The 11005-nt window shown below is 41.4% G+C and overlaps 1 protein-coding gene across 2 annotated transcripts; it reads left to right on the plus strand.

The window, feature by feature from the left end:
* Nucleotides 1-1231: 1231 nt before the first annotated feature.
* Nucleotides 1232-6738, plus strand: LOC104959562 (prostaglandin D2 receptor 2-like). Of its 2 annotated transcripts, none has more exons than XM_010787471.1 (2): nt 1232-1483; nt 4780-6738. In XM_010787471.1, the coding sequence occupies exon 2, from the start codon at nt 4787-4789 to the stop codon at nt 6086-6088; it is 1302 nt and encodes a 433-aa protein (XP_010785773.1). In that variant the 5' UTR covers nt 1232-1483; nt 4780-4786; the 3' UTR covers nt 6089-6738. The 2 variants fall into 2 exon arrangements, with proteins under 2 accessions (XP_010785773.1, XP_010785772.1); XM_010787470.1 differs by having other exon boundaries at nt 1233-1483; nt 4750-6738.
* The last annotated feature ends 4267 nt before the right edge of the window (nt 6739-11005 follow it).

Genomic DNA, 11005 nt, shown 5'->3' on the forward strand with positions numbered 1-11005 from the left:
AAGCAAAGTAGTAAACATTGTATAAAGATACATAAAGTGAAAACTGGATACAGAATCCACAATCAATTACAAATTAAATTACAATTTCAAGAATCTGCAAATAAGGTGGTCTGTCCTCATGAGCAATGTAAACAACATTGTATCATTTAGATACCGAAAGTACAATATATTGAACACTGTGCTGCTGTCATTTCCCCCTAATGATAACCTGAGATGGTGAATTATAACTCACAATGAAAATTGTTCAGGAAAGTGGGTACAGAGTAGACATGTAGAACTAGATAAGCTTATGATAAGCCAGCCTTGTCTACTTATTAAGGAAAAGTGGGAGGTTCTCAAGCACTGAACATTAGCTTCTCTGCTTTATCAGCCATAAGTCTGTTCCTCTTCTCATCAAGCACATGAGAGGCAGCGCTGAACAGTCTCTCGCTGTCAGTGCTTGTGATTTGATCTTACTCCGCATATTTGTCCGGGTGTTTTGATTTCAAGTGGTGGAGTAATCCCGAAGTGGTGAAAGTCTTTGCAATTACACCCCCTCGAGAAATATCAGCTGAACACGTTTTACAAATCGCAATCCGCGCCTCTTTCTCTGATATTTTTAAATATCTCCAAGCGCCAGACATGTTGGCTGTGAGCCAGCCGCGAGCATGGTCGCGCGCCGTGCTTGTCGCCGCGTTTTGATTACGTCATCACAACAACACGTTAGCTTACCAACGTAACCCTGTTCTCTGACATTCGGTGATATTTTTTCGGTGCTAGAACCCTTTCGGCCGAAAGCCGAAAGGGCCTTTTTAACCATTTTCGGCCGATAATTTTCGGCGGCCGAATATTCGGTGCATCCCTAATGATGAGTGATGTTGTGCCAACAAAGCAACAAGGGTTCTTGGGCACGTGCCCAGTGTGCCCATATGGTTAATCCAGCCTTGGTTCTTACCCCACAGGCACACATTTCATTTAAGACATTTTTTTCTATATTGATTAGAAATATTGGATGTCAGTGTGATGTCAGTGTATTTGTGTTGTTGACGTAATGCATTATCATGGCAACTGCAGCCCAGTGAGGTGTCAGTTGAAATAGTTCAAACAAGTCCAGTCTTGAAATGAACATCAGCTATGTAGGACAGACAATGACTTATCACAGGAATCATATTTCAGCCTCTGTTAGTCCCTTCCTCATATGAGATCTCCGATGCCTCACTGTTTCCAACATACCTGTCTGAATATAAATTCTAGTCAAATTTGCGACCAAACAGGGTGGAGCAATGGGAGGTATGTGTGTTTGTGTGTGTGTGTCTGGCAGGGATTTAGTGGGTGTCTCCGTAACATGCGAGCGGTAGAAAGTGACAGAACTGGTGGGATGAGTGAGTGCAACAGTATGAGAAAAAGGAACAGGACAGAACAAGATTTGTTTTTTAATTAAATATTTGTGAATTTAGGTGTTTTGCAGACCTACTTTTTCCCATGCTGCCCTAACACTCCCATGGTATGTATTTTGTTGTTTCTCAATTATATGTAACCGCCAGTTTTATATCATGTAATTAAAACATGTGGTTATTGTGCCCAATCATATCATATTCCTTTCCAGACTAACTTATAAATATGATGTTTTTGGATTAATATTATTGCTTCATTAAGGTGTGTTTTGCATTTTACTGCTGTAGATGCTCTGTTCATTTTCTTAACTTTTGTGGAGCAGTTTTAATCGCATCATGATTCATGCTTGATAAGATCATTATGTCTGTAGCTTTGTTCTGGGAGAGCCGCGTATCTCTAAAAAGTACATTTTTTATGAAAAAAGCCCTATTTTGAGCAATTTCAACACTTTTGAAACACTTTAATTCAGTTTAAGAAGGAGGAGATTTCCTTAATAAAAAAAGCAAAACTTAATCTTTCACTTTATCTAAAATATTCAAAATCAACACATCGGAATGGTTTTCAGGAAGGGAAGCTGAAGATTTCCGATATTTCGAGTGCAAAAAAAGTGTACTATTGCAGTAAAAGTATAGAGAAAAACAAAAAATACTAAAGTAAAAGAGCTGACATTTGGTACTTTAGTGCATAGATGTAATATAAAGAAACTCACAATACAATTTGCTTTGGGATTTACAGACTGGTAGATAACCTAACATTTTTCTTTAGGTTAATATAATGGGAAACAGTTGTATTGCTCTTTACTATAATAAATGTGTCTTGTGGATCTCGTAGTAACAATCAACAGTGTGGAAAAGATAGATAATAATAATAATACATTGGGAAAAGGAACAGTTTAATTTATGAAAAATGTTGAATACATAAGGAAATTTACAACAACTAAGAAATACTCACACCTTTATCTGCCTGAATTTTTTTTGGATTCTAATAAAATAGCCCTGCAATAAATCCTACCACTGTGTACTGTTGTTTTAACAGCTTCAGAAAGGTGTGGATTCAACTTTATGGGGCTGTTGCTTTGTAATATTTCATAACGAGATGTTATTCTAATGTGTCCAACTTATTTATGCCAATGAGGATAAGTAAATGTAAAGTAGGCGTGTCTGATAAAAAACACACACGCTTTGAGTGGCAAACTAAAATATTGATATGAAGTCATTATTGAAAGAGCACTGCTACAAATGTCAGGCACCTAAGTAAGCACAATAAGCAATAAATCACAGCTCTTTGTTCATGGAAATGTTATCATTATAATGAAGGAAGCGTAAATAAACCCACAGGACAAACAGTTTGGTGCTGTAAAGTAGTACAGTACAGTTTCATTATGTGGTCAAGTCCAAACGTTAGGGTTAGGTGATACCAAGGTCATAACTCAAATGATAACTCAAAACGTTATTACAAGCAAAAACAATATTTTATCACTAGCCATATATGAGGTTGACAGTTGATGGGGAAACAGTCACGTCAGCATTATGTCATGGATATATTTCTTCACATGTCTGTATTCATGTGCAGACAGGGTGCCGTGTTTGCCTCGTCTAGGCAGTCACTATGGTGGGGCATGAGTAAGTGACCACGGCTGGATGTAATACAAGAGTGAATATCTTTGAATACACATGGACAGAGCAGTAGAAGTAAATAAATGAATATTTTTTTCAGACACAATAGTGTAGCAATAAGAGAGAGCAGGAGAAGGCTTATTTTGATTTCATCACAGTATGTATCATTCTTTACAGCTCTTCCTTTGAGGTTGACACATTCATTTTAAGCTTTTAATGTAACTTCTTACAATTATTTTTATAATTATCCCTTATTTATTTTCTGGAGATATTCATAGGCTGGTTTGCGGCCAAGTAGGTCATTTATTTAAACAGTGTGACAGTCAAAAATAATAATTATTGTTTGATTGCAGTATAGACAAACATGTCTGGATTAGCTCTGCTAATGTTAGCTCACATTAGCGTAGCTTAATAGCTGGCTTTAATCAGATATTTTTCCAACTTCTTTTATCAGCCAAACTAGCTCTGTCGGTTAAAGAACTTCACCCCTCACGAAAGATTGTATCTTAAGAAAAAGTTTCATAACCAAGAGAAAAAATATTGTGGCATTTTCGAAAAGTGTATTTTGACAACATTTTAAGGATGGTAGGGGTAACTCCGTTAGGTACATTAACATCATAGCCTACACTAAGCCTGATTGGATGGAAACACGTCACACAAAGGTAGTCCATATTTTGATATGCAGAAATGGGTTTTAATGAACCCATTCTCATCATCAAACAAATCTGCAGATTTTGCACTAATTTTACCTCATACAAAGGGCAATATTATTGTAAAGTATCACTGCAGACAGCAGGAATGTTTTCCGTTATTAACAGACACTTAAAGATCATCGAGATTCTTTCATTGAGATTGGGCTCTCTAAATAAAAAAGATACTCCCATAACCGAAATAAACAGCATGCTGGTATGTTCTTTGGTTCTCAAGCATTCCCCGACTGTATTGCTGAACTAAACAAGTGTCGTTTCCCAAGAGCTGGTATGTGGTTAGACCACAGGAACAGGATTTGACATGTTTTTTTTGTATCAAAGGGACAATTGTAAATGGGTTTCTACTCCTTTGGGGTTCAATATAATCAGGGCAAGGTAATTCTAGACTTTTGTCTTATCAGTGTATTGTGGTACGCTCACCTATACTAGCTGATATGTAAAGCATTTTCCTCTTGAAAAAGGCACGTATTGCCTTAGGGTTGGCATTACTGTACGTAAGTGTGTCATTATGCAACTTGAAAGGCTGTAGCATGAGACGGGAATATGTTATAAATGAAAATGTCCTGGCATTATGTCTTTCTTGCTCTTGTAATTAAAATCCCAAAACCTAGGAGATGGTTGCAACAAAACTGAGAGGAAGATTTCCTCACCTGTAATCATGTCAGTCATGTTGTTGATTTAATTCCTACTGTATTGTAATTTTCAGCCTATTGCATTTCACAAGACTTCATTTAATTATCTCGGCAGCCAAGTATTGTAATTGATCAATAAAGACTGACAAGAGAGAGAATAATGGTGCTCATTGAATTGAGTCACTTTACATAAGGAAAGGGAGCGGTTATCAGCTGTCTACAGGCAAAGGCACGTCTATTGCTCATAAAATCTTCAGCATCATTCTTGTTGATGTAAATCTTTTCCATTGCACAACCGTCCAACAACATGGACAAACATCAGTTAGTGAAAGATATAACATGTATTCGGCTTCCAAACAAGAACAGGCGTGTGTGCCAGCGATGTTTAACCCCTGATTGTAATCACCTCTCCATCAGCTTCTTGAAGCTGTCTTTTTTTTCTTACAGAGCACCAATGTCCAACACGACCCCCACCACAGATGCCTCAGGCGGACAGCTGTTCTGTCCCCTGCTGGAGATGATGAAGGAGCACCGCCTCAACAACAACACGCAGGCCAATTTGGTGGTGGTCTGCATCCATGGACTGGTCTCCTGCCTGGGGATTTTGGAGAACGCCCTCATCCTCTGGGTGGTGGGCTTCCGCCTGAGACGCCGCACAGTGGCATCTATCTGGGTGCTCAATCTGGCCATGTCTGACTTCCTGACAACTCTGACGCTGCCCCTATTCACCTACTATCTCTACTCCTCGCATAGTTGGGAGTTAGGCAGCCTACTTTGCAGTACGCAGGCGTCAATCTTCTTCTTAAACATGTTCGTGTCGGCCTTCCTGCTGGCAGCCATTTCAGTGGACCGCTACCTTCTGGCGGCCAAGCCGGTGTGGAGCCAGAATCATCGCTCAGTGCAGGGAGCGTGGAAGGTGTGTGCGTTGGGTTGGCTGTGGGGACTGATCAACACATTGCCTTTCTTGATGTTCCGCGCAGTGACCGAGAAACAGGATGGGAGAAAACTGTGCTATCATAACTTTGCCTTGTATTCATCCTCTCAATCCACCCTGGAGAGAGATTGCAAAGTGAGGCAAGCGTCAACCGCCATCTCCAAGCTCCTGCTGGCATTCCTGTTCCCCCTGGTGGTAATCGCAGGAAGCTACATCCAAATTGTTATCAGCCTGAGGAACAGAAGCAGGAAGAGGAAGCAGAGTGCCGGGCGGCTCATGGATACACTTATTGTGTCCAACAAAGATGGGGCAATAGAAGCCACAACTCCTACAACCAGAAAAAACACTAATATCTTTCTCAAGCCCCTGTCTTCAGGACCATCTTTATCCCTGACACCTACTTACTTGTCACCAACTGCCCCTAATCCCAATCAGCTGTCCAAGAGCTTCACCAAGATGGTAACATTTGTGATCGCAGCTTTTGTTCTGTGCTGGGCACCCTATCACATCTTCTGCATGATCGAAGTGACAGCCCAGTATTGGCAAGAAAATCTCAATTTTGTGGAGGTGGGACTGCCTTTGGCGACAACCTTTGCATTCTTAAATCCTGTGTTGAACCCCATTCTGTACGCCTTCAGCTGCCCAAACTTCTGTGTGAGAATACGACAGAGTCTGGGAGAGGTGTTTGACGGTCTGGTAGAGGAAGGAGGGGGGTTACTTTTGGTTCCTGGGAGAACTATAAGAGCTCATATTAGACCGAAAAGCAGTCGAGACGTGAACTTTGAAATGCCGCGGTCACCAAAGGGCTCAAGTTCACCGTGACCATCAACTCACAGCCCATCGCCCCAACCACTGCATTCACTCTCTGAAGATCTCAAAGACACTCATAAATCAAAAGATGTGGTTGAGCCTAGCTGAGACTACATTTTTGTTGGAAACATGTCCAAAAGTCTTCATGTACATATAGGCCTTATTCAATGGAAGCCACCACAAAAAGCATGTAAGGAACTCTGTCGCTCAGTTCATTTATCATCTTGGTCCAGACTGAAATAACAATTATAGGTGATACCATAACTTTTCTGTGTAGCTTCCGCATGATTCAGACTATTTTGTTTTTTATTTAAATGTCTTGAAAACTATTGTGCGAAATAAGTATTCCACCACAGGATGCATTTTGATAAAATGTGTTAACCTCTTAATTTTCATCTAGCAACACCATGAGATCTTCAAGACAACATTTGCATTGTGACTTCATTTAAATATTGTCCAAAAAAAAAGTTTGTACAGCATTGAATGGCATCACTCAATGCCATAAATCAAGTTATATGTATTATTATAAATCTTATTCTAATGCAACTTGCAATAGTACAGAAGCTATTAAAAGCCAGTGAAACGGAATGAATAATTCTTGTTACTTTAAAAAGTGCTTTTTTAAATCTGTGGAATCAGGTGAAATAAAAAATCTAACTTCAGATTTATTTATTTTATTTATTATGTTGTCATTATCATTTTCACAATGTTTTCTTTTCTTTCTGAATTTCAGCCACATTATGTGCACCGCATATTCTAAATAGGACTAAAAACATTTATGTTTTCCTTTCACCACACACTCTAAACATAACATACATACATTTAAAGCCAAAAGAAAAACAAATCAGTGGTGTTAGAGAACTTTGTCACACACAATTATATTATGTACATTTTGTTCATAGTTTATTTTGGGGCATATGCAAAAAGACAAATGCCAACATGGATAAGATAAAATGCAAGGGATGCTTGAGAAATTGTCAGCCCAAAAAAAGACACACCTTTAGAAAAAGATGACTTGTGTGTCCGAGGCTAACACAATTCATGCCCTGACTTTCTATCGCTTTAAAGCCTTTATTTTTCTTTAGTTAACTCCATCAGCAGCTCTCCTTCCTCTTCTCTCTTACTGTCTTTTTGTTGTAAGTCTACATAAATGTGTTGATTTAAATATATTTAAATAATAAATAATGACACAAATTAACTGATGTTATATTTTTCAATGTATATGGTCATTAATTGATGTATAGATTCTACTGTAAGTTATTTTTAACTGGGTTCTTATTGTTGCAATGTTGTGAACATTAGTTGTGATTGGCTTTCCTTCATTATACTGGAAAATGTATTTTATTTTCAAATGCCATTTTCGATATTTTAATTTAATTTGAGACTCATGACTCAAATATTTTCATTTGTGATTATACATGATATAGGTTCTAGCTATGCAGACCTCGGCCACTAGAGGGCAGCACAGCACTGATAACACTGACATAAAATGATAATGATGGATTATGCTCCCCCTTAAGGTCATGTATTTCAGATGCACTTTAAATCTGAACTGTTGAACGTCTGACAAACCTTCTGAGTGATTGGATTTTATGTCCGATTTTCCATTTGATTGACCGTCTCATCCCAATATTCCAGCCTGTCCTCCCACGAAAAACGACCAAATAGGTTGTTTGTTCAGCAGCTTATACTCACGTTTTAAAGTGTAGCACCTCTAGGTGTCGTGTAAGAAACAACATGCTCCCGTTGATTGCAAACGCTCCGGAGGGTCGTTTATTCACAAATAACCCTCTCTGGAAAATCCAAAATTTTGGAATAGTTTGGCCATTAAAATGCTTTTTGATTAGATTTCTAGCGAGAAGTGTATATTGTACTTTTAGAATCTACGTCCAGTGGATGTGTAGGATCTATAGTTTGATAGATATTACGAAGATGATTTGAGGTCTCGCCAGGAGAACGTGTACTATGTCTTTACGCAGCATCCCATGAAAGTCGGTGTCCGACCCTCATGGGTTGAAACAGTATTTCCGGTCTCGAAGTTTTCATAATAAATCCGGAAAAGTCTTCCCCCTAACTGTCCAAATGATTACACAAGTGATATCTGCATTAACCTCATCCACTAAAAAACCATTCAGTTTTATCTTGTTAAAATTACACAATATTGATTGGTTTAAATTGTGTAAAGCAATGCTTTTGTGTTTTTTAACCTTCGAATTTGGAGAAACAAATAGTTTTTCCCGGAGTTAGGACACCTAGTTTCCGAAAGACAGCTACACTACCAAGAATCCTCAGGCTAATCATTTGTGACTAACACACATCCGCTTTCCTGTACAAACCCTGTGATAGTCCAAAGCTCAGTGATTGGATGTTGAGTGGCAAGTGCGACAAGGCCCCTTTTTCCATTTCTCCTAGCTCCCCTCCACTTGACTCCCCTCCTCAACTCCCTATCCTACCGAGACATAAGTCCGCGCTCACCAGAGATCGAGCGGAGGAGTCCGAGGGGGGGAACGAGGAGACGAGGAGGTGGACAGCAGCAGGCGGTTAGAGAAGTGAGAACTCCTCCGCTCAATGAGCGGTCTTTAATTAGACTTCCATTAATGATGACAGGAGGCACAGGCAGTGCGCCTCTGGTCTGATGGACAGATGTGTTTCATGACGACCTTATATATTGTATTTGATTCAATTCACCCGTGCGGTATAAGAAACCAATAAAGCCAGCGCTAGCAGATGGCGGACATACACACACACACACCAGCACACACACCACACACACGAGCCGAGCACACACACCACCACACAGGCACCACACCACACACCACCACCACACACACAGCACACAGCACACACACACACACACACACCACACACACAGGCATATAAATAATAATACAAGTTTCAGAAATCAAAGGCCAGAGCACTGCTCATAATATATCCAGGACCTTCCGCCCTCCAGCCGTACTCCCTCCACTCCCGAAAAAAATGTCTCCCCGGTTTGATGGTCCTGTTTCGCCATCCCAACCAGGTCATCAACCGGGTTTCAGTGAGACTACGGGCTTCAGGCCATGAAGGGTAGCATCCGGAGCACCTTCCATGTAGAAACTAAAAATTGAAGTAGAGGGGTATGGTTGGCGCGCCGCAAGCCCCCCGCCCCCGAGATCGATGAGGTCCGGTTTACACAGTCAAGACACTATTGGAGTCGGAAACCAGGGTAGAGGGCGACAGCTACTGGTTGAGCTGTGAAGGGTTATTGGTCCTGAGGAACGGGATGATTCGGCTCCGCAGGCTTCCGTCATAGATAAAGTCATTGAGCGATTGAGCGCAGGCCTCAACTGCAGAGGAGCCTTGGGGCTCAGGCAGGCCGTCGCTTAAGAAGGGGGTAGCTGTCATGTCAAGAAACTTATAGTGAAAGTTTATTCTTTATGTTCGTTTGTCCCATGTCGCCTTTGTCCTTGTGCTTTATGTTATTTCGGCTTAATTTAATCTCCCTCTCAAATTCAGGCCCTCCACCCTCGCCCGCCCCCTTCGTCTCCTGCGTCCCTTGATTATTTTCGCCCCACCCTGATTGTTTCCCACCCCTGTGTCCGCCTTTACCTGTGAATATTGTGTTAGCCTCCTGTTCATCTGTCAGTTTGCTGTCTTTCTAATGACTAAACCTTTCCTGCTTACGCCGTCATGCAGCTTGCTCACGGATGCTATGTTATTGATCATGTTCTAGTTTTCCTTGAAAGGAGTGTTTTTGTTTCCGCTTGTTTTTCATTACTGTGCAAATCCCAGTAAATCTTTATTTTTGAAACACTGAATCCGAGTTGAGTTTGAGTCCGTGCATTGAGTTCATCGGCCTCAGAGTTCACTCCTTGGACAAGTAGGAGCCTGTTATAATGGGGAGTGATATATTTGACATACTGGCTCCTGCTTCTGGCACGGAGCCTCACCAGCTGTTTCCACTGAAAGGCCAATTGGGGTCGCGATGAAAGCCAGTTAATAAAATAATAATCCAGGGGATGCATTGCAGAGTGCTGTCATTGGGGCTGAGATAGAGTCCGGCGTAGCCGCGTCACGACTGCTTGAAACATCCTGTTCCCGGAAATGCATCCAGAAGCACCCATGAGGAGCGATGGAGGACCGCATCAGGTCGGATCAGGCATACATTAAGAGCTTTGGGAAGATGGCCGCCTTGGGCGCAATCTAAGCTGAAATTTACACCGCGATGGCACTCAGGAGCGCGCCGAAATACGAATGATTTCGGCCCATGTGAAAAATGCGAATGGCGGCGACAAAATGTGTGTAATGTACTACTGTAAGTTGGTCGAATGAATGCCTCTCATCCCGGAAGCTGAGGCCGAGCAGGCAGTCGAGAGGCAGCCAGCGCATCGCGAAGCACCCCAAAATGGGGGCACGAGTCAGAGTTCGGCCTGTTAGCGCGGCAAATCTTAATCCTGTTAGCTTTCCAAAATAATTCCCTTTAGGGCGCGGCCAATAACCGCTTCAGTGCGGCCACTTATGTAAGACCCCAGAGGCGCAGACAAGAAGAGTATGTGACAGACAAGAATAGTATTCCTACATGTGTCATGGGGCAGGCTTGAATGTGGCAGAAAGAGAATTCCCTCTAATGGTGGAATTGTGGCGTTGATCTGTTGGTAATGGCTCGGGTTTCCGGTGGGCCATGTAAACAATCATAATCTGCGCTATACTTTGTGGCTCAACCCGCAGTTGCATAGCGACACTTATGTCTTAGGGTGTCTTTTAATAAGGGGGCAGGTAGTCAATATCATTAGGGCTAGAACACTAGATCTGATCGATATGGAGCATAAACACCGAAGTGAAGTCTAATCTGACGGAGAGAGGAGAATCAGGACTGCTGCTAGACGAGTCCAGCACGCAGCTCTGGCATGATCAGCAGCGCAGCCTCTGCATCATCACATGCAGGGC

Source organism: Notothenia coriiceps, unplaced genomic scaffold (assembly GCF_000735185.1).
Source record: "Notothenia coriiceps isolate Sejong01 unplaced genomic scaffold, NC01 NC01_scaffold00030450, whole genome shotgun sequence".
Classification (NCBI taxonomy): Eukaryota; Metazoa; Chordata; class Actinopteri; order Perciformes; family Nototheniidae; genus Notothenia; species Notothenia coriiceps.